Source organism: Oryctolagus cuniculus, chromosome 4, assembly GCF_964237555.1.
Source record: "Oryctolagus cuniculus chromosome 4, mOryCun1.1, whole genome shotgun sequence".
NCBI classification, from domain to species: Eukaryota; Metazoa; Chordata; class Mammalia; order Lagomorpha; family Leporidae; genus Oryctolagus; species Oryctolagus cuniculus.
In genome coordinates this window covers 79,673,627-79,697,167 of record NC_091435.1, presented here as the reverse complement: position 1 = coordinate 79,697,167, position 23,541 = coordinate 79,673,627, and the positions used below count along the sequence as shown (strand labels likewise).

The 23,541-nt window shown below is 46.8% G+C and overlaps 1 protein-coding gene and 1 long non-coding RNA gene across 2 annotated transcripts in view; one reads left to right on the top strand and one right to left on the bottom strand.

The window, feature by feature from the left end:
• The window catches only part of HACD2 (3-hydroxyacyl-CoA dehydratase 2), a 98,927-nt gene that overhangs the window by 46,515 nt on the left and 28,871 nt on the right, over positions 1-23,541 (top strand). Inside the window, exon 4 of the mRNA XM_002716611.5 lies at positions 16,354-16,442. Within this exon, the coding sequence (XP_002716657.1) occupies positions 16,354-16,442 (89 nt within the window). The remainder of the gene's footprint in view (positions 1-16,353; positions 16,443-23,541) is intronic.
• LOC138849298 (uncharacterized) lies at positions 5,074-7,242 on the bottom strand. The gene is made up of 2 exons (XR_011387939.1): positions 6,474-7,242; positions 5,074-5,345 (listed from the first exon to the last, which is right to left on the bottom strand). It is a non-coding gene; the product is annotated as an uncharacterized lncRNA (long non-coding RNA).

Sequence of the window (23,541 nt, the reverse complement as noted above, 5' to 3'; positions counted from 1 at the left end):
ACTCAGGTGCCCCCGTGTGAAATGAGGGCGAGGGGACGCCGTCCTAACCCCTAGGCCAAATGCCGGGCCCTGGAGCTTGTTTCTCACATGGAAGAAGAGTCCAGTGCGGTGGAGAATGAGTCTGTCCTCCACCCCGGCCCCTCTGCTCAGACAGGTGCCCCATTTCCTGGAGCAGACATGTTCTGTTCTTTTGTCTAACCTTGATTCTTCCCCTGCTTTACCAGTTTCAGAATATTGTGTTAGTCTCCCAGAATTCCCTAAAGAAGACCAGTGTAACTTTGTGGGATTTTTTCCCACGTAAAATGTTTTCTTTTTCCTTCTCTCTCTCTCTCTCTCTCTTTTTAAGATTATTTATTTGAATGGAAGAGTGACAGTGAGGGGGAGAGACAAAGTGAGAGAGGTCTTCCATCCGCTGGCTCACTTCCCCAAATGCCTGCAACATCTAGGACTGGGCCATACCGAAGCCAGGAGCCAGAAGCTTCATCCAGGTCTCCCATGTGGGTGCAGGGCCCCAAATATTTGGGCCATCTTCCACTGTCTTCCCAGGCACATTAGCAGGAATCTCAATAGGAAGTGGAATAGCCAGGAGCTTAAACCTTTGTGCCATATCAGCCACCCCTTATTGTACTTTATAAAGGTTCAGTGTGGGCCAGTGCTGTGGCACAGTGGGCTAAGCCTCCACCTGTGGCACTGGCATCCCATATGGTGCTGGTTTGAGTCCCGGCTGCTCCTCTTCCGATCCAGCTCTCTACTATGGCCTGGAAAAGCAGCAGCAGATGGTCCAAGTGCTTGGGTCCTGAACCTGTGGGGGAGACCCAGAATAAGCTCCTGGCCCCTGGCTTCTGATGGACTCAGCTCTGGCCGTTGCGGACATCTGGGGAGTGAACCAGTGGATGAAGACCTCTCTCTCTCTCTCTCTCTCTCTCTCTCTCTCTGCCTCTCTGTAACTCTGCCTTTCAAATAAATAAAATATTTTAAAAAAATACACTATTCTAAGTAGGTAATTAATAAAAATGTTTAATTTTTAAAAAGTTCAGCATTTAGTTTAAATCTGAAAACAACACATCTCATTGGTCTGACATCTCTCTGTCACCAAGTTAGACTGGCTTCAGCTAGCCTTCCTTCATTAAATAAAAAATGAGTTTTGAGGGGAAAAATGAGAGAATAATTAAAGTTATTCTGTAATTTGAAAGAAAATAAGGGCTAGTGTTTTACCTTTCTTTACACATGTTTCTCATGTAAAACCAGGAATGAAATTTTTCTATCTCAGGCAGCCACTGATACTGAGGGATGTCTCTCTCTCTCACACACACACACACACACACACATCACACATCACACATATGTATCACATACACACTATATATATTGCACACACACATACACATAACATACCACACATACACAAACCACATATACACAACATATACCACACCCCACACTTACACATCATACACCACCCACATACATAAGATACACTATAATCCCCCAATACACACATCCTCCCCCCAAAAAAAGCAAAAATCAGAGCATGGCCAAGGGAGAACAGCTTTTGTTCTTTGGTTTTATCATCACAAACTCATGGATTTTAACATAGGTGATGTGATTTGGTCCATTCTCGTAACTCTTTTTGATGCTCAGAGTTGGCCCGCGCTGGCCCAGGGTGGCATATTCAGATGGTCTGCTGGGTCCTTTCCGAGGAGACCCAGGCGTCTCCGATTGCTCTGCTTTCCAGGATGCCAGGAACTTCGCTGACGCTCTTGCGTCACTGCAGAATATCTCCTTCAGGGAGATGCGTCTCGGTCTCCCTGTGTGGAGGATGTTTAGCCAGTAACTCCGGTTATATATATACTTCTTAATCTTTGTTTATGCCCTTAGCATCTTTGTTGATACACTTTTTATTCTTTGGCTCATACCGTTAGCATAAATGTTCCCATGTAATTACTAATTCAAAGCATATGAATATTATTTTAACTTTTAAAAATACTACCAGATTGAATTGTCAAAGAATTGTGTTCATCTGCAAAATGTGAGTCCGCTGGTGGGTTCAGCATAATGCCAACATTTGGATAACACTTTTAAATATTCACCAAGTTAATCATGTAAAATTATAGGGACTCTTGTTTATTTGCTATTTACTGATTGTGAAATTAAATATAGTTCCATATGTTTGCTTATTAACTGTGTTCATTTTTTGGTAAGTTGTCTATGCCCTTTGCTCATTTGCCTTTTAGGGTCTTGATTTTTGAAAAACAATTTGTATTCTTGATATGCTAAATGTTAGCCTGTTGTCATATTGGCAGCAAACACTTTACGTTCCAAACATTTGAAATACTGTTTGCAACGAGTTTAATTCTATTCTGGTTATGTAGAGAGCAGTAATTAATATTCTTAGAGAGTGACCACCATGTCTTAGATAGAAATGGTAATTTGTTGTATGCCACGCTCTGTGTAAGCTTGGCAAATTGCTTTACCTTCTCCAGACCTCAAATACATCAAATGTTGGATTAAACTTGATCTCTTAGATCCTTTCCAACTCTAACAACTAAGAATTTCCTAGTTAAAAATAATCCTTGTAGTTCCTTTCTCTTAAACAGAGGCCCTTCCGCATAGATGGCCTGCTTTCACCACCCTGTAGGAGTTACACTTGGCCTTGCCCAGTCTCCCCTCCCTGCATACGTGGTTCACAGAAATAGCATTGCCAGCAGGAGTGTTTCCTAGTTTGCTTAAATGAAATCCTCTGATTATTGGCTTTTCCATGTCAAATGAGTATGAGTCTAATCTCAGCCTTGTCAGCTTGTATTTGTTAGCTTGTATTTTTCAGGTGACTGATTAGGTGCCACCTGTTGATAAACCTTCCATAAAAGAATTTTTGGAAGTTTATTAAAACAAAACTTAATAAAGTTTTAAAACAGATTCTAATAAATTGGATTTTTATCCAGAGTGTGTACGGGTTGTTAGTATAAATTAGCAAAAAGTAAGTAAAGACATCATGATTCAATGATCGTTTCTATTTTTTTTTTTTAAGAGAAATACTTAGAATGTGGTCCTGCTGGTGAAATAGATGTAAACCATTCACATTTCGCATTTCGAGAGTCCGGCCTAAAACACTTGCTGTCTGCGAACAATCAGGATAATGAGGTGGAATTTGTTGTTAGAGTGTTAATGTAACACAGAGTGGAGCAGGTTTCCACGAGTTAGGGTTGGCTCCCTGCGTCCTCCTGGAGGACATCTAGTCTTAGCATTTTCATCTTTGCCTTGTGTATGATCCTGAGAAGGGCGGGAAGCATGTGCCACTTGCTTCAGGTCTGTATTTTGCTGTGGTTCAGAGATTATTAGACTTTGAGAGAGCAGACCCCACGGGGAAACAGGGCGGTGAAAAGTGAGTATTTATAAAGCCCTCACGGGCTCCAGCCTCCGGAGGCCCCTGGGCCTCTCTGGTGTTTTCCGCATGGGAGTCTCGATTAAGTGGAACAGGCAGCTACTGGTGGCAGGCGCTTGGACAGCTGGCAGTTTAGAACAGGGAGGAAGCAGTTTAAAAGCCAGGCTGTGTAAAGCCATGGAGCATACAGGGCCATGGCTGAAAACAGGAGCCCTTGGGTTTCTTCCTCTCGTGGACACTGAATTACGTAGCTGGGCTCTGTCCTCGGTGTGTGGGCTCTGAAGGAGCTCAGAGCCTGGAGCGAGCTCTGCTTGTATCCATCGAGGCACCAGCTTCTCTCGTGCCTTCAAGCTACTTCCCCGCCCTGATTGTCCTGTGTCCTTACCAGGCATTAGAGTGCTTTCCGGCTCTCTTCCCAAGTGGCCCCAGCAACAAGGAGGAAAGCCGTTTCACCCAGAAGGCTGGAAAGTGAGGGCAGCAGAGCCCGCTGTGCTGCGTAACACCTCGGAAGCCCCCCGTTCCATGCCCTGGCGTGAAACATGGCATCTCCCTGCCCCCAGAGTTCAGTGAGGACGCGCTGTGTCGGTCCTTGTTCCTTGTGACTGGATCTCTTCAAGGTCGCTTGTGCAGCAGTGAGATCGCCCTCCACACACACACACACACACACACACAAACGTACACACTTTGCTCAGACATCACCATATGACCTGGAATCAACTCCCAGAAAGCCCAGCTTTCTTAGAGCTGCCTTCTCCTCCCATGTCATGAGCGATCCCTCGGCCATCACTTGAATGCCACATGCAGCAGGTGACTGGCGTTTGGAGACTGTGTTTGTGGAGAGTAAATCACAGTCGGTGCGGGGAGGGGCCAGGGTCCGAGGCTGACCCGCTGTGGTGCCGCAGACACGTGCTGAGACGCTGGGTGGAGCTGCCCGCACCGACTCGGTCTTGTGTCTGCTTTTCCTCTGGGTGAGTGTGTATGGTAGAGCTGGAGTAGATCGACTGCAGTGGGATGTCACTGGATTGGACCCTAGTGCACATTTCCAGGAGTTTTGCCCTCTTAAGGGAACAGCTTTAATTCTGACTGCACATTTCTTACCAGTGATGACACAGAAAGGGTCATTGTACCTGACATCTTGTGTATTTACCTTAATTTTCCTTTCAATGTTGTGAAAATTAAGCATGAATGCACCTAGTAACACTGTCCTTTTGGGGCTGGTGCTGTGGCACAGTGGGTTAAAGCCCTGGCCTGAAGCGCTGGCATCTCATATGGGCGCTGGGTTCTAGTCTCGGCTGTTCCTCTCCTGATCCAGCTCTCTGCTATAGCCTGGGAAAGCAGTAGAAGATAGGCCAAGTCCTTGGGCCCCTGCACCCACATAGGAGAACCGAAAGAAACTCCTGGCTCCTGGCTTCAGATGGTACAGCTCTGGCTGTTGCGGCCATCTGGGGAGTGAACCAGTGGATGGAAGACCTCTTTCTCTCTCTCTCTCTCCCTCCCTTTCTCCTTCACTCCCTCTTTCCCTCTCTCCCTCTCCTCTCGCTGTATAATTCTGACTTTCAAATAAATAAATACATCTTTAAAAAAAAAACCAACACTGTCCTTTTAGCACAAAGAGCATGCATTACTCTCACAGTTCAGTACACGTTTCAGAAATGCCAGCCTCAGATAAGTCCATAGACCAACACCGTCACTTGCTGTTGATTTCCATCTCAGACGCATTTCTTTTGTCAGCTCAGTAACATTAGGTGTGGTTATGTGAAACACATTAAATTGCTTTCCGGAGGTGAGCAGGGGCTGCATTCCGGAAAGAAGAAAATGGAATCGTCTGTGGGTCCCTTAGAAAAGCCAGTGCATTCGTTGAATGCGGGTGCTGTGTGAATCTGCCCTCCCTCCCGCCTTTCACCATCACCCTTGTCTTCCTTCGGGCCAGAAGTACTTTCTGTTTCCCTGAGATTGGCCAACGCTGTAAGAGAAAGTAAGAAAATTGTTTTAGATTGGAATTGGTTCAATTTCAGAATTATCTTTGTGCTAGTGCTAAATGTTTCTTGTTCAGAATATGATTTTTTTTTAATTTTGAAAGATGAATTCCTGTTCTTTATAAGGAGTTCAGGCAGTGTGGAAAGATACAAAGAGTAAAGCTTGAGATCGTTGTAAGTTCAGCCCGCAGAGGTGACCTTATTAATCGTGGCACCGTCATTCCACAGGGCACCTTATTCCCAGGGCTGTACATAAGGAAGAAAACGGGGATGCATGAGGGAATCAGCATGTTCTTTTCATTAAAACCATTGCATGTATCCAATATAAGTAAGGAAAGTATAACAAAAATGTTTCCCACAGCAGATACATTATTTACTAAAAGAAAGAGATTATGAAAAATTTAGGTGAGAATTAAGTTTAGCTGTATTTTGGTTTTAAGCAATAGTATTAGTTCTATTAAGGATATTTGGACAATACCTCTTAATTCTATTAAAGAAATTAGTATTGTCACACTTCCTTTCATCTTTTTTCCCCTGACTCCCATTTTTAAATTGTTATTAATTTAATATTATGACTCATAACCATTTACTTATATTCTATGACCATAATTACCATAATTGTTTAGTTTTTACTATTAGTCAGTGCTTACTATGGGATGCTTTTTATTATTTTTTTTTTTTTGACAGGCAGAGTTAGACAGTGAGAGAGAGAGAGAGAGAGAAAGGTCTTTCTTCCGTTGGTTCACCCCCCAAATGGCTGCTACGGCCAGCATGCTGCGCTGATCTGAAGCCAGGAGCCAGGTGCTTCCTCCTGGTCTCCCATGTGGGTGCAGAGCCCAAGCCATCCTCCACTGCCTTCCCGGCCCACAGCAGAGAGCTGGACTGGTAGAGGAGCAACCAGGACCAGAACCTGGCGCCCATATGAGGTGCTGGCGCCGCAGGTGGAGGATTAATCAAATGGGCCACAGCACTGGCCCTGCCTTTAAAAAAAAAAAAAAACATAACTTTCTCCATTTCTGAGTTCATTCTTTCTTTCTCTTTTATTTATTTGAAAGAGAGAGAGAGAAAAAGACACACAGACAAATCTCCCATCTACTAGTTCATTCCCCAAATACCTGCTGCAGCAAGGCTGAGTCAGGCTGCATCCAGGAGCCAGGAACTCAGTTCAGATCTCCCAAGTGAGTACAGGGACCTAAGGACTTGAGCCATCAGCTGCTGCCTCCCAGGGTGAGCATTAGCAGGAATGCTGGAATTGAGAACATATCAGGCACCCTGATACGGAATGTGGGTGTCCCAAGCAGTGTTTTTTAACTGCTATGCCAAATGTCCACTCCCTGGGTTCTTTACTTTGACTTATCTCTCATTTGGCTGATTTTCTGACAACATGTGTTTCTCCATCTGGGTCTCCCTTGTGGGTTCAGGAACCCAAGGACTTGGGCTGCCTTCCACTGCTTTCCCAGGTGCATTAGCAGGGAGCTGGGTCAGAAGTAGAGCGGGCGGGACCCCAGGTGGTGCTCAGATGGGATGCAGGCACCTGCTGTGTGGCCCCGCCGTGTCGCTCAGGGAGGTCGCGTCCTCTGTAGCGATGTCTCCTAGCCCTTCGGCCGCATGCTGGCGCCGGCTGGACGTCTCAGGTGGGTGCAGACCTTCCTAGTGTGGCTTCCTCGTCTTCCCAGGGTGGATGCTGCTGTGGAGGAGGAAGCCAGGCTGACTGTCCTGTCACTTTGTAGGTAACTTTGGTTTTTGTCTCGATCCCTGAAGTATTATTTTTGAAGCCATGAAATTTCTCAGTTTCGGGCGCTCACTGCCAGTTGTGTGGAGCACAGTGTTCCCTCGCGCAGATTTTGTCCTTCCGTGTTCAGGGAAGTTTCTTGGATTCCACCCTTGGATACTTTGTTCCATGTCTTAGGCGCTCTGTTTTGGGGATAACGGTTTTCCTTGCCTCTGTCTTCCTGAATGCTGACCTTCCTGCTCATTGCTTTATTGTTGCCTTTCCCCCAGATGCAATTCCTGCCTTATTTTTCTCTTTCTTTCTTTCTTTCTTTCTTTCTTTCTTTCTTTCTTTCTTTCTTTCTTTCTTTCTTTCTTTCTTTCTTTCTTTCTTTCTTTCTTTTCTTTCCTTCTTTCCTTCTTTCCTTCTTTCCTTCCTTCCTTCCTTCCTTCCTTCTTTCTTTCTCTCTCTCTCTCTCTCTCTCTCTCTCTCTCTCTTTCCTCGTGCCCTGTTCATATTGTTGCCATGCCTTTTCACCTTGCTGAAGTGTTGGCCGTGCTGGGAGGTCACCAGTCTGCTGTGAGAGAGACATCCCAGGGCCCTGCCCGGCAGCACTTCCACGCTGGGCACCATTTGGTCACTGTCCTCTCTGAGCCATGGTTTCAAGGTGGAGTCTTCCTGCTCTGCACATTTTCAACACCCTGATGACATGGAGGCAGAGCTTAGAAAACGCTAAAACATCATGGAGCCTCAGTAATTAAAATGTACGTGCTGATAAAGAAAGATCTTGATGTAAAAATGCTGCCATGACGTAAAACAGGCTGGCGGAAAGATGGTGTTGCAGTCCATCAGCATACGCTCACCTGCGTATTTGCTTTCTATGCCTAATGGACCTCTGGAATCATAGACCAGGAATGCAGTGCTGTTGCCCATGGGAAAGGGGCCTTCAAGGCAGCTGGAGGAGATCGGGAGGGGCACTTTCCTCCGTGCAGCTGCTTATACTCTGAATTTTAAACTCCGCAGGTGAATTTGGTATCAGAAAAACACATGGGCTCCTCTCTCGTTCTGAGGTTTTGTAATTGCCTGGTCAGGGCATCCTCCCCCTCTGGAAGGAAGTCTGCCCCGTTCCTCTAGGGTGCTCTGGACCGTCCTCCCGGTGGGGCTCCGGATGGGGCCTGCAGGCCCAGAATCTGCCGCTCGGCCACCTCCCTGCCACCACACAGCTTCTGTTCCTGTCACACTGCTGTCAGAAGTGTGCGTTTCCCTCCCAGCCGGGCCTGTGGGTGAGCGCTCTGAGGAGTCTGTGGATTCACTGACAGCACTTTCCAGGGTGTGGACAGGGTGGGAATTGTGCTGTCATCCCTTCCTTCTCTTGGATAGCACATTCTAAAATGTATGGCACGAAGTTGTGCCCATTCTTTTGGTTGCTTGCTGGCTATTTTTGCTCTTTTGTTTAATGCTGTAACTTTTCATCCAGTATGTTAGGTATTTGTCTAGGGAGAGTCTATGTCCAGATTTCACTTATTAACACTGAGTTAATTTCTGGTAGTGACTTTGTGCCTTCCCCTTTCTCTGGCCTGTTCTCTGTTACCTTTGTGTTCCTTGAAGTTGGCCTCTGTCCTGGTGGTGGCCACTGGTTCCACCCTGAACACCACTGGGGGAGAGACAGAAAGAGAGGTCTTCCATCCAGTGGTCCACTCCCCAAATGGCTGCAACAGCTGGAGCTGAGCCAATCCAAAGCCAGGAGCTTCTTCCAGGTCTCCCACATGGGTGCAGGGGCCCAAGCACCTGGGCCATCTTCCACTGCTTTCCCAGGCGTTAAGCAAAGAGCTGGATCAGAAGAGGAGCAGCTGGGACACAAACCTGCACCTATATACGGAATGCCAGCAGCACAGGTGTGGAAGCTCAGCCTACTAGACCACAGCACAGACCCCATTTCTTTTTTTTCTTAACTTTGGTCTCCCAGCCCCACTGAGGTGGCCCGGCTGAGGACTGCACTAGGCAGGGAAGATTTCCAGCGATTTGCTGGAAGGCAGGGAAGATTTGCAGCGATCTGGGGAGTCCTCAGGAGCCCCTGCTTCTGGGCAAGCACACAGCCCAAGGCCAGATCCCCTCTCTACAGCTTTTGGCACGCACACACACACAGGCCTTGCTTCCTTCTTTCATCTGCCAGTGTTTTGCTTTAAAAGTTCATTGCCCTTTCAACATACATCCCCATGATTATTTCTCAAGTTACAACCTCGCCTTGCCAGAGATTAGCACTGCTGACAGACACAGCTATTGGCAACCAAGACTGGATCGTGCTATTTGCCTCTTTACAAAGACCCGCAGCCTCTCATCACCTTCTGGCAAAGGCCCTCAGAATAAGTGTCCTGAAGCAACTCAGCCACAGCCCCGGGCTGTGAGCTCCTGAGGATCCCTAGCACACAGTAGGCTCTCCAGAAATACTCTTGAATAAAGCAACGAATAATAGATGCTAGCACAGTGGATTTTCGATGAAATCTGATGGAGTGAGAGTTTACCACAGAGATGGCAGAATCTCCCTGTGTCATCTGAGAACAACCAATTGAAGTAGGTGATCAGCAACAGCAGAAAGCCTGCGGTTTGGGTTTTCCCATGCTGGCCTGCTGTGTTCAAGTGAGAGAGAATGGCGTGAAAATGCAAACGCAGTGGGATTGATTGCAAGAGTGGAGAAAGGGGTGAGGCTCCAGTTTGCCTTCCCTGTCCCCGTACCACACGCCACAAGGACTGTGGTAACTCCTTCACAACATGTAGTACGCTGCAGACTCGGCTTGATGCTGTCTGGCTACCAAGTTGAAAAGGGCAGCTGGGTTCCATAATGCTGATCGTTGGAAAGGAGCCAGTGTTTGTTCTAAACCACCTTTCCCCCAGGACTTCATATATGGGACCCTGAGTGGCAGGGGATATATTAGGCTGCGTATAATTCCTACAACAAATAAGAAAATGGGTTGTTTTTGTTTTGTTTTGTTTTTTACAGTTTCTTACAAAATCTACCTGATAATAATAGCCCACATCAATGATGCCAGTTGTATTCAGAGCTAAGATACCATGATCCATCTCTGTGGCCCTCTGTAGTTCCAAGGATGGACCTGGAGCTCTTGGCCCTGACAGGCTTCCTTATAAAAGGGCCCCTTTTTCTGACTGGCCCTTTGACCGTGCCAGTGCAACAAGCACTCTAAGATTGTGCCAATGGCTAGGCCTGAAGTGCAGTTTTTGGGTAACTGGTGGAGGTGCATGCATATGCTGTAGAAACTGAGAATTGAGTTGAATGACATCATTTGGGGGAAATTAAGGTGCCTCTGTAAGCAGATTCCTGGAGAGGGACTGTAGCATACCTACATGCAGGCCAGAACTGTTTTGACATCCAAATCAAATTAGAAAGCATAGATCAGCTTTTTATTCACTAATTATTAAAATTTGAATTTAACTGCTAGGGTGTGCTAAAGTCAGGCAAGTATATTGCTGGTGGGAGTATAAACTGATAGCAAACTTTTTTGGAAAGCAGTTTGGCTGGCACCGGTGTCATGGCTCACTTGGTTAATCTTCCACCTGTGGTGCTGGCATCCTATATGGGCGCCAGGTTCTAGTCCCAGCTGCTCCTCTTCCAGGCCAGCTCTCTGCTGTGGCCCGGGAAGGCAGTGGAGGATGGCCCAAGTGCTTGAGCACCTACACCCGCATGGGAGACCAGGAGAAGCACCTGGCTCCTGGCTTCGGATCAGCATGGTGTGCCTGCCGCAGCGGCCACTGGGGGGTGGGGGGTGAACCAACGGAAGGAAGACCTTTCTCTCTGTGTCTCTCTATCACTGTCTAACTCTGTCAAATTTAAAAAAAAAAAAAAAAAAGCAGTTTGGCAATATATTTCCAGGACCTTAAAGACATTCATACCATTTGACCTAGTACTTCTACTTCTGGGAAACTGTCCCATGGAAATACTCAGAATCCTTTAAAGAAAAAGGAAAAAAAAAAAAAGATCTAAGCCTCAAAAAATGTTGTTATTTTAGTTCTTCATGTCTTCATTTATTCTCTCAAGAAATTAAAAGCAACCTGAATGTCCCACAAAAGGAGCAATATATCAATTCGTTACAAGTTAAGATGCTTTGGGCTGGCGCCGCAGCTCACTAGGCTAATCCTCCGCCTTGCAGCGCCAGCACACCGGGTTCTAGTCCCGGTCGGGGCGCAGGATTCTGTCCCGGTTGCCCCTCTTCCAGGCCAGCTCTCTGCTGTGGCCAGGGAGTGCAGTGGAGGGTGGCCCAAGTCCTTGGGCCCTGCACCCCATGGGAGACCAGGAGAAGCACCTGGCTCCTGCCATCGGATCAGCGCGGTGTGCCGGCCGCGGTGTGCTGGCCGCAGCGTGCCGGCCACGGCGGCCACTGGAGGGTGAACCAATGGCAAAGGGAAGACCTTTCTCTCTGTCTGTCTCTCTCTCACTGTCCACTCTGCCTGTCAAAAATAAAAAAAATAAAAACAAGTGAATGAAGTGACATTTTGAATTATTATCTAGTCTCCTGGAGCCTGGTTCTTGCTGAGGAGTGAGATAAAATCTTTTTTTTTTTTTTGAACTTGGCAATCTGAATCCAAATTCTGGACTTCATAATGTTCCCTCGGGATACAGCCACAACGCCAGAGCATTGCTGGAAACAAGTACTTTGGTGGCAAAAGAAGAAAGAGAAAAAAAAATGAAAGAGAAAAACCACATTTTGATGTGATGAGCTAACCTTTAAGTTTAAGAAAAGAAGCAGCCAGTAGAAATGGACGCAGTCTTTCCTTAAGCAGCAAATGCTTAATAACTCATTTAAGAAATCTTTTAATCCACAGTCTTCTTTTTATGTTTTTAATGTTTTCTTCTCTGAAGTGTGATCTGGTTAAGTATATTCACTAAATGCTTGACTCCCTAATTAGCTTCTTTAGCTGCATTACATAATTATATAACCAGGCTTTGTACTTCACTCAAACATTTATTTTTTTAATAACAGCCTTATTCAGATATAATTCACATGTCATATAATTCACCTACTTAGAGTGTATAATAAATTGTGCAACCATTACCACAATCAATTGTTGAACATTTTCCTCACCCCCCAAAAAATTTTATACCCATTGGCAGTTACTTCCTCTTTCCCCCAAGCCTCCCAGCCCAAGGAAGTTCACCTTTTGTCCCTAAAGTATGCCTGTCTGGATGTTTCACTAAGTTGAATCATACAGTATGTTGGTTTGTGTGTTGTTTTTGCTTGTTTGCTTGCTTCTTTGTTTGGTCAGTGACTTCTTTCACTCAGCGTAATGTTTCCAGTGTTCATTAATATTGTAGCATGTATCTTTATTACTTTTATTCTAATTTTCAATTTTATGGCTAAGCCACATTTTATTCATCCATTCATCTGTTTATTGACACTCTGATTCCTTTTTTTTTAAAAGATATATTTATTTAATTGAAAGAGTTACACAGAGAGAGGGGAGGCAGAGAGAGGTCTTCCATCCAATGGTTCACTCCTCAATTGGCTGCAACGGCTGGACCTGCGCCAATCTGAAGCCAGGAGCCAGGAGTTTCCTCCAGGTCTCCCACGTGGGTACAGGGGCCCAAGGACTTGGGCCATTCTCCACTGCTTTCCCAGGCCACAGCAGAGAGCTAGATCGGAAGTGGAGCAGACAGGTCTGGAACCGGCACCTATATGGGATGCTGGTGCTTCAGGCCAAGGCATTAACCCGCTGCACCATAGTGCTGGCCCCGATTCCATTTTTTGATGTGCGTAAATATTTCTAGCTGTGAGTATGTTGTGCAAGTTTGTGTGGGCATAGATTTTCATTTCTTGTGTGTGTGTACTCACGAATGTGTACTTAGGAGTGGAGTTCCTGAGCCCTGTGGTGATTCCATACTTAATCTTCTGTAGCACCAACAGACCAGGGTAGTTGTACTAGTGCACAGCCCTACCAGAAACATTTGAAAGTTCCATTTTCTCTACATCCTTGCCAACACTAGTTATTGTCGTGTCTTTTTTTTTTATTATTATTGCCATCCTAGTAGGTGGGAAGTATATCTCATTTTGGTTTTGATTTGTATTCCCTAGTGATGAATGATGCTGGGCACCCTTTCTTGTTTCCTTTTGAGTATTTTTATGTCTTCAGTAGAGAATTACCTATTCAGATTCTTGGCCCATTTTTTAAAAATTGTATTTACATTCTTGAATTCTAAGAGTTCACAATATGTTTTGGATAAAAGTCTTATCATGTATGTTTACAAATATTTTATCTGTGGGTTATCTTTTCACTTTCTTGATGGCTTTCTCTGATGTAAAAGTTTTTAATTGTGAAGTCCAATTTATTTACTTTTTTTTGCATTTTGTGTCATGGTGTTATTGCTATTAAACCATTGTCTAATCCACAGTCACAACATTTACTCCTATGTTTTCTTCCAGGAAGTTTGTGATTTTAGCCCTTACATTTAAGTCTTTGATCCTTTCTGAGTTAATTTTTGTGTGTGGTGAAAGAGTGGCCCAACAACGCCTGTGTGTTTTTTTGTTTTGTTTTTTGTTTTGCATGTGGCTATCCAATTGATTGTTTCAGAGTCAGCTGTTGAGAAGACTGTGATTTTCTCTTGAACTCTCTTGACCACCTTCTTGAAAATCGACTGCCTGTAAATGTGAGGGTTTATTTCTAGATTCTCAGTTCTCTTGCGTGGATCTGTATGTCCATACACTTACCTTTTCTTTCATTCATTCTGTAAAGATTTACTGGGCACCTCTTTGTGCAACAGTTAAGCTTAACATATCCAGGTTACTTGCTTTTTGGAACCAAACCATCCCTCTTCAGAGCCTAGATTTTCTTTAAATAACCCATTCCAGCAGGATATAACGTCTCTTTTTCTTAGTGAGATATGAAGTGACTTCTCGTAGTCAAACTTTCCGAGATAACAGTAGATGGATCTGATTTGTACATGGTCTTTTGGCAAGGTGTAGTCTGGGCAACTGTACAGGTCTAAATGGCAGAAGAGTGAGTGTTCTTTTAGAGGGCTCGGGCAAATGAGCACTGCCCTAGAACAGTTCAGTGGCTTCGGAAGGTGTGGTTAGTTTTAAAGTGGAAGAAGAATCCGTGACCATGATGAGGGCTTCCTGGTAGGTGATGGAGTTGCCTACGTGCAACCTGAAAGGCCCAGGGAGTCGGGAGGTCTAGGTGTTGGCTCCAAAGAGGACATAGAGACGCGGAGGGGACTGTTGGATTGAAGATCTGTGATTCTGCTTCCAAATTTTAATTTTGGTAGCGGTTCCTTGCCAGTGTAAAGTTACAAGGATCATATGTGTATAAAGTTAATTGAAATAGATCAGTAAAAAAATAAGAATGGGAATAGGAGAGGGAGGAGAAAGAGGGGTGGGAGAATGGGTAGGTAGGTACAACGGGAAGAATCACCATGTTTCTAAAGTTGTAATTAAGAAATATATGAAGTTTGTATTCCATAAGTAAAAGATTTCTTGGGAAAAAAGTTATAAAAGGAAAATTATGTTTACAATAATGGCTTATTGCTAGACTTAAGACTAGTTAAAGGAGCCAAGAATTCTATACAATGGTGCTGGCTAATTTTTAGAGATTGTGAATGTAGGAATTGAGGCAATACCAAATCAGGAGACAGTTGGCAGAATTTTGTGATTATCTAAAAATAATTAAAGATGATCCTAGTATTACAGCTTGAAGACATTGGGAGGATAAGTGTACCAGTACTTGTAGTGTACAGGATGATAAGAGATGGTTTAGGCCGGCGCCGCAACTCAATAGACTAATCCTCTGCCTGCGGCGTTGGCACACCAGGTTCTAGTCCCAGTCGGGGCGTTGGATTCTGTCCCGGTTGCCCCTCTTCCAGGCCAGCTCTCTGCTGTGGCCAGGGAGTGCAGTGGAAGATGGCCCAAGTCCTTGGGCCCTGCACTCGCATGGGAGACCAGGAGAAACACCTGGCTCCTGGCTTCGGATCAGCACGGTGCACCGGCCGCAGCAGCCATTAGAGGGTGAACCAATGGTAAAAGGAAGACCTTTCTCTCTATCTCTCTCTCTCTCTCACTGTCTACTCTGCCTGTCAAAAAAAAAAAAAAAAACAATGAAAGAAAAAAAAAGAGATGGTTTAAAAGATAAATTTTGGGGCTGGTGCTATGACACAGTGGGTTAAAGCCCTGACCTGCAGCACTGGCATCCCATATGGGCACAGGTTCGAGTCCCAGCTGCTCCACTTCCTATCCAGCTCCCTGCTAATGTGCCTGTGAAAGTAATAGAAGATGACTCAAGTGCTTGGGCCTCTGCACACACATGGGAGACCCAGAATAAGTTCCTGGCTCCTGGCTTTGGATCATCTCAGCTCCGGCCATTGTGGCCATTTAGGGAGTGAACCAGGAGATAGAAGACCTCTCTCTGTGTGTCTCTACCTCTCTTTGTAATTCTTTCAAATAGATAAAATAAATCTTAAAAAATAAAATATAATAAATTTTTATCTTGCTATGCTGTTTGGCAAAAATATTTAAGTAGATAATAAAAAACACCCCACTAATCATTAGAGGTAATAATATATTAGGGCTTCTATCAGGGAGCTTTCAACATTCATTAGATACAAATAGGACTGATTTCCTATCTGTTCTTATGTACTTTGAAGATGTGATTTACTTATTTACTAATTTGAAAGGCAAAGACAGAGAGACATCTTCATCTGCTGGTTCACTCCCCAAATGACCCCAGCCAGGGTTGGGCCGGGCTGCAGCCAGTTTCTCGCACGCGCAACAGGGACTCAAGTACCTGAGCCATCTTATGCCACTTTCCCAGGCACAGGAAACTGAATGAGAAAAAGAGCAGCCAGGACTCGAACCAGTGCTCTGCTATGGGGCGCCAGCATCACAGATGGTGGCTTACCCCACCGCACCAAGCGCCAGCCCCAGTTGTTGCCTACTTTGAAACCCACATAATAAAATGAACTTTCAGGGTCTAATTTTGTTAGGCAGTGTTTTTCTATATGATAAGTACAAAAATATTGTTCTTAGTGGTCTTGACAGGCTTAAGAAAGAGAACAAAATTCCACAGTTTTGTTGTGCCAAAATATATTACTGTTTTGAGAGGGGAAGGAAAGAAGTTGTTGCTATTGACTACATTAAAAACATGTGCATTAGCAATATAGGTAAGCTTCAGTTGCTCAAGATGGTTTTGGCTGTAAACATTTACCCTTGAACGCTTGACAATACTTGTTTTAGGTTGAAACTTAATAAAGCATGTTTATTTACACATCTTAAAATTTCTTTCAGGAATTGTCCCATCTTCTGTTGTCCTGACCTCTTTCCAGGTGATGTCAAGAGTTTTTCTCATATGGGCGGTAACACACAGCGTCAAAGAGGTAAGCGCTCCTGTAGCCTGTCAGCACTCCCACACGCTCGGCAGCTTGCCTTTTCACGTACCTGTGACCACTGCACGTGGGACTCCAGCTCACACTGATGCGGCAGAAATGAAGTCTGCATTTCGCTGTGGAAGTCGGGTCAGGAGTGGGAAGCTTACCCCGGCTAAGCAGTGCTGTGAGGGAGAAGACTGGTGGGCTGTGGAGCACTGTGGCCCTCAGCCCGAGGAGGTGGAGGGTTGGTGTGGGCGTGGTCTGCAGCTCAGTTCCCTGCTTCTGTTGTCTTATTTGTATCCAGTGCACTGACTCCTGGGCATCTGCACCTGGGTGATGTCCATTCTTTATGGGAACAGGAAAAAAACAAGCTTACTTCTACACAGCCCACAAGAGCTAATGGATTTGCCAAATGTGCCATGTCTGGCGGTTCTGACTGGCAGATACCCTGTTGGGGCCTAGCAGGCTCGGAACCTGGACAGGCCCAGGGATACTCACTGCAAGAACTGGGAGTGCACCGGCATCACCCCAGGTGGGGACCCAGAGCTAAGCTTCCATCTCGTGGAGCAGGTGGTGGTTTTCGGCTCCCTCGGGGTCAGTTCTTCTTGCCAGTGGCATCTTGTGGGAGGGCGCCGGCAAGGACTTGTCAGTGTTTCCGTCCCAGCAGCCAATCACCTGCGTGCCTGGATTCTTGCAAGCTCATGAAAGTGCTCATCCAGTCACATTATTCCCATGTTCTCTATTCTGAAAACCCTGTCGAAACATTTTGTTTTTTAGGATTTTTGTTTTGTTTTGTTTTTGACAATTTCATTTCATTTGCATTTCAACAAATGAGATTTTCTTTTAACTTTTTTGTTGGCCTGTGCTATACATACAGCAGAATGCACACAGCTGATGGGTGTTTAGCCAGAGTGAAATCAACGGTGGTTAATAAGCTAGTATTGCTGTGCATGCACTGGGGGCTTTGTTGCTTCATCTGTCTCACCCCCTGAAGATACCTAAGCTGCCCAGGTGGGAAGAATATGCCTACTGTGTGTGTGTGTGTGTGTGTGTGTGTGTGAGATCATGTTTCTTTTCTAAAAAGTTTGAGAAAACCAGGCAAATGATTTTGAAAATAGCATGCGGCCCTTTGTGCTCACTGGTGTCTATTGAGGTGGGCAGTAGCTTTATTTATGATACCACATCATGTCTTCATTCATTTCCAAGTCCCCTCCACAAGTTGCTGCTTCCTCCCTTCCTTTTGTGTATATGCCATTTCCTTTTCATTGTAAGCAGCAGCTCATAATTGTATCTCACAGTGATCTTAAGGGACCTGAAATTTTTTCCTAGTGGTAACTCATTCAGATCCTTAAATAAATCATTATGCACTTTTAGTGATTAAATGTTAGGTACATGGAGCCAAAGCACTGTGCACTGTGGAGTGTTCAGTCACTTTGCCAATGTATCCAGGTATTGATTGTCCGGGTGTAATGGTCCAGCTGATAGGATATTCAGGACCTCAGCTTCTCTTCTCGCTGCTGCATCAGTGGCCACTCATCTGCTTATCAGTTTGTCTGCCACAGGGATAGACCACTAAGTCAGAAATGCCCACAAGGGCAGGCATCTGGCCTAAGGGTCAAGACAGTCACTTGAGCTGTGACCACTGCCTCCCAGGTCTGCATTAACAGGAAGCTGGAGTCAGGCGCAGACCGGTCAACACCCAAATTCCAGCTGATATCCTAACTGCTGGGGTGAATGCCCACTCCCTCCACCAGACTTTTTAAAGATCATTTGCCATTTCATGTAAAGCATCGCAAGTTAGCTTTATAGTAATTTACATTATATACTCATTACATTTGCAGATTTGAAATTATTTCTTGTGACCAGAGTGACCCAGTCTCTGCTAACATTAGTATATCATTTTCCGAAGAACTCATGCAGTACATCCTAGCATCCGTCACCTCCCGTGTTCCCCGTACCCTGTTCCTGTGCAGATCCATGTTCTTTTCTCCTTGTTCCCCTTTTCACTGATCAGAACTCCTCGTTCACTCTGTTCCTTCCCCGGCACTGCCCACAGTCTCTGAAAAGCCTGTTGCTGTGGCATGCCAGAGGCCGGCTGCTGGCTGCTGGCTGCTGGCCCCTGGCCCCTGGCCCCTGTTCCTCGGCCCCTCAGCATGGCCGGATGCAACTTTTCCTGCCTTAGGGTTTTGTGTTAGCCTCAGTTCAGCGTGGTCCGTAGAGCATTACACCAGACTTTGCACGCCATTTCCTGAAGCATCTTCGCTGCTTTATCATCCTCCTATTGAGCTCTGCCTCCCTCAGTGGTGAGAACCAGGTGACCCATGCGTACGCAGATGGACCTCAGCTCAGCAAGATGTGGCTGTGGGCCCCGGCTGTCTCCCTAAGCAGTGCTCCTGTTCCTGTCGTGCTGCTGTACTTGTAATTCCCGATTTCTTTCTGCACCATAGTCCTCTCTGAAGGACACGAGAAGGGGCCTTCGTCTTGGTCACATTATATTTGTGTTTGGACTTCGGCGCTATGCTCTCCGCTTACATTTTCTGTGCTTATTTCCCATAGTTTTCTGTAGCTAAGGTATGGCCTGTATGCCCTGTAGACTAGACCCTATTGTTTCCACATTGAGATGTATTTCCTTGTAAGGAACCCTGTAAGACACACATCCTCATTTATCATCTTAATTCTCTACCCCATGAAGTGCTAGTCACATAATGTTACCATGTACATTGTGGAACTAAAGAGTGATCAGATGGTATTGTTTTAGGATACGTAAGGATCTACCTGTTAGCTAGTGTGCACTTTGGTAAGCACAATATTTTTTGAGGGGGTGGTTTAAAGATTTATTTATTTGTTTGAAAGGCAGAGTTACAGAGAGGCAGAGGCACAGAGAGAGAGAGAGAGAGAGAGAGAGGTCTTCTATTTACTGGTTTACTCCCCTGATGGCCTCAATGGCTGGAACTACTAATCTGAAGCCAGGAGCTAGGTGTTTCTTCTGGGTCTCCCATGTGGGAGCAGGGGCCCATCTTCCACTGCTTTCCCAGTCCACAGCAGAGAGCTGGATTGGAAGTGGAGCAGCCGGGAATCAAACTATGCCCATATGGGATGCTGACACTGCAGGTGGTGGCTTTACCTACTACGCCACAGCACAGGCCCCACACAATATTAAAGAAAGAATTTTCTATATACTCACAAGCTTTTTATTAACCTAATACCTTTTCCCATTCATTTATTTATTTAAATTTATTTGAGAGAGAGAGAGCTTCCATCTGCTGGTTCACTCCCCAGATGCCCGCAACACCAGGCCTAGACCAGGAGCAGGCACTCAGTCCTGGTCCCCCACATAGGTGACAGGGACCCAGTCATTTTGAGCCATCACTGCTTCCTCAGTCTGTGCCAGCAGGAAGCTAGAGTCAGGAGCCAGAGGTGGGCACTGAACCCAGGCACTTGAATTTGGGATGCAGCTTCCCCAAGCAACTTGGCCAAATTCCCATGCCACTTTTCCCTTTCTTTTTTTTTTTTTTAAAGAAATTGTCTTATCTATAAGCAAACAAAAATGACAAAACAAGCAGTGAGGTGAGAGGTTGGGTGGGGTGGGTGCAGGAGGGAGTCAGCGCTGTAGCCGACCTGTGTACAGTTACTGTGTACCTGTTGACAATTTCCTCACCCTCAGCCAGGCTGGCCACTGCCACTGCCAGGTCTGCCTCTCCCAGCGTGTGTCCCCGCGTGTCTGTGCACTTTTGTCTCCTTGTGGAACAGAGCTCACGAGGGACTGCTGTAGGAAATGCCGGCTGCGTCCCTCACCATGGCCCCTCACAGGGTACACACTCCTCCTTGTCCAATAATTGCCAGGGGCAGTTCCAGATTCCTGGACACAGAACCCCTGTTCTCTTGTCCTCCTGGCTGGCCTCTTTGCAGAAGCCACCACAAATCCTCTGCTGAGCCCTGGTGTCAGAGCACCAAGTTCACGGAGCAGAAGTCCCCAGTCCTCCATGGAGCTGCCTGGCTCAGTGCCATGAGGAGCCCTCTGTGAGAAGGGATGATTGGCATAAAGTAAAACCATATCCACGTACTGAGCCTTGTCTCCCCTCCTCCTCACCCTTTACCACCATTGGAGAAAGGGATGTTTTTCCACATTCTTCAGGAATGTTCTGTGGCTTCTCCTAGTGTTCCCAGTCAGCTGTTTCCACCTCTTCCTGGCACGCTCCTGCGCTTGTCTGCCATCCTTGCCAACTTTTCAGCAAGATGCTTACAAAAGGTCTTGCAATAAGTGTTTGCCTGTGTTAGTCAGCTTCAGTTTCTTAGACTCATCCTGGGTTTGTTTCATGTGTTACCATTTACAGAGGACTTTATTAGGTTGTATTAGGGGCACTTGCCCTTGACAGCATTCCTCGGGGGAGGTTGTGGCCCCTGTTTAGCATGTGGAAGCCTGGAGAGGCAGAGTGACTCAGCCATCCACAAAGGGCAGGCTTGCAAGTAGACTTCTGAATCCAGGGGCTTCCCACTGCGCACGAGCCATCTTCTCGCATTCAGAACATTCCCTGGACACAGCCTTGTTTTCGTTGTGCTGACTTTCTCACTCCCCTGTGGCGTGGAAATCCCTTGCTCCAACCAGAGTCAGTTTCCTGTTGCACGCCTCCGTCACACCTTGCGCTTCCCCCGCTCCGGCATTCACACTGCAGACGTGCGCGCTGGTTGTTGGTGCCCGGGGCTGATCTGCATCCCTTTGCTTCTCTTTTTTTGGTGGCTCACGTGGCTGTGGTAAATCCTCTCCAGTTAATTGACTTTCTTCTTGACAATTCCAAGTCTTCTTCAGATTGGGATTAATGGACTCTGTGGTCCAGAATTATCCAAGAAGCCTATTAAAAACACACACTCCAGGTCCCAGTCCACACTTGATACCAAATACCTGGGAGTGGGGTCAGGGAATCTGCATTATTCAGATAACGCCATGAACTCTGAGGTGTGAGAAACACAAAAGATACCTGTACGTTGTGCTGTGGTTTTTGGCGTGGCCTTTTCTTTTGGATTATAGCTCACACTTCTGCTTCATTTACTTGACGCCTCACCGGATCCCAAGTCCAAGAGCAGTCCTTTCGTTCTTGAAGATCGAAAGCCTTAGGGGCTCCTTAAGCTGCTGGGCACACCTACAGTCCAGCTGCTCGTGTCTTTTCCAAAACCCAGTGTCTTTGCTGATGGCCAGGTGAGCAGATAGTTGAGGAGCCACCTGGGAGGCAGAGAAAGCTGGTGGATCGCCACATTGAGAACTCCAGATTTGATTTGTGGAATCGGCTGGGGTTTCTGAGACGGCTGTGACGGGCACTTGCCTCCTGTCGCCTGCCAGAGCCACTGAAAGGGCTGAAGAGATGACCTCTGCCTGAGGAAACACAGTGCAGGCCTCGCTCTTCCTGGGGATTCTCAAGAAGTCTCATCCACCCCAGGCGGTTCTGGTGTCTTCAAGGGAATCGGGACTCTGTGGACGCCATGTTCTCGGACATGGAGCCTCAGCACGCATCACTTGTGGGACAGATTGTTGAGTTCCGGCTTAGACACTTCCCCTGGGACTTGGGACAAACCACTTGAACTCGCTGGGCCTTGTTGTTCTCATCTGTGAAATGGTAGCACTTGAATCTGCACTGCCTGTGACATAGGAGAGCATCAGGGAGCTTCGCCGAGAGGGGCCTTGGAACGAGCCACGGTGCCAAGCGACCCAAGTCCTGGCTGCGGCTTTCGTGGAGCAGCTGGGACAGGCCCCGACTCGGGATGCCGCTTCCGGCACATGTGCACCAGTACTCCTTCCTGCCCCGTTGCCTCTTCTTTTGCCTTCATGTGGAAACCAAAGCACTAGAGAAACTCCCACTGTAATGCCATCTGGCCAGTGCCGTGCTGCCTGCTTGTCTGGGGTGCTTGGGCCAGGGCACAACATGCCCACAGCGTCCACTGCCACCGCCCAAGGCCACTTCTCCTGTCTGCATGTTTCCTGTGGCTACACGTGCCTCTCACTGACCCTCATGGTCATGTCATGGTCTTTCCAGCACACACCACCAGCGCCACTCCGGTAAGGGATGCCATGTCGGGCAGGGCGCTGTCAGTTCGAGTCCTGCTCTGGCCTCTGGTGCCCGTGCCCTTTCCACAGAGATAGTCCCTCCCAGTTCACAGGGCCCCTTTGGAAGCTGAATGTCAGAAATCCCCCGCCCTGCTCCATCTCTTGCCTTCCTTGCTATTTTAAATCTGTCTGGAGGTGGATTTGCATCACCTTGGCATTCAGAATTAGCACCACTCCTCGAGATAGACGAGGCTCTTGTTTGGCTGGGACTCGGGGCCTGTCAGGCCTTCGACAGCTCCCAGCCCAGTGCAGCAGCAGGGACTGCCATTCCTGCCGCCGGTGCTTCCAGACCCCCACAGCGGGCCTCGGCTCCTAGCTGGGGGCTCCAGTTGCCATGACCTGGACTTAGCACAGGTGACTTTGCCAAATGAGAATGTCCATTTCTCAGTGGTTTTCTACCAGTCCTTTCCGTCATCTTCTGGTACTATGTAAAGAGATTTCACAATATTAGGGAATTTCAAAATACGGAAAAATCTGAGACCCTTGAGGTTCCACAGAGCTTCCCTGCCACCCCCTGTTGCATCTTTTCCTCCGTGTCTTAGTTCCTGTTTAGCTCTTGGAAAACACTGGAACTCCCTGGCTGTTGATAGTGAAAAGTCAGGTGTACCAACAAACCTCCTCAAAGCCTGCAAACCCGCACTGCCGCTGCTTCGCACACAGCAGAACCCCTCTTTGTCACTCCACAGTGGAGCAGGCTCCGAGCTCAGCAAATCGGGTCGTCCTTAATGTGGACCTCTTTCTGCTCTGGGCTGCACCCTCCTCCCCAGGGCACTGTGCCCCCACCAACACCCCAACACTCGAAGCTTCTCGGGGTCTTTACTTCTGCTTACCCCAAAGGCTACAAGCTGGTGTATACTCTTCCCAGTGGTCAGTTCAGCCTGAGAGAGGCAGTTGCACCAGGCAGGCTCCCCAGAAGGCTGCACGGATATCTATTTGGGAAAATCTCGCTCAGGAGAGGAAAGGCCAGGGATCAACTCCCAGCACCGGAGCAAAGTGTCTCCTGTCACTAGG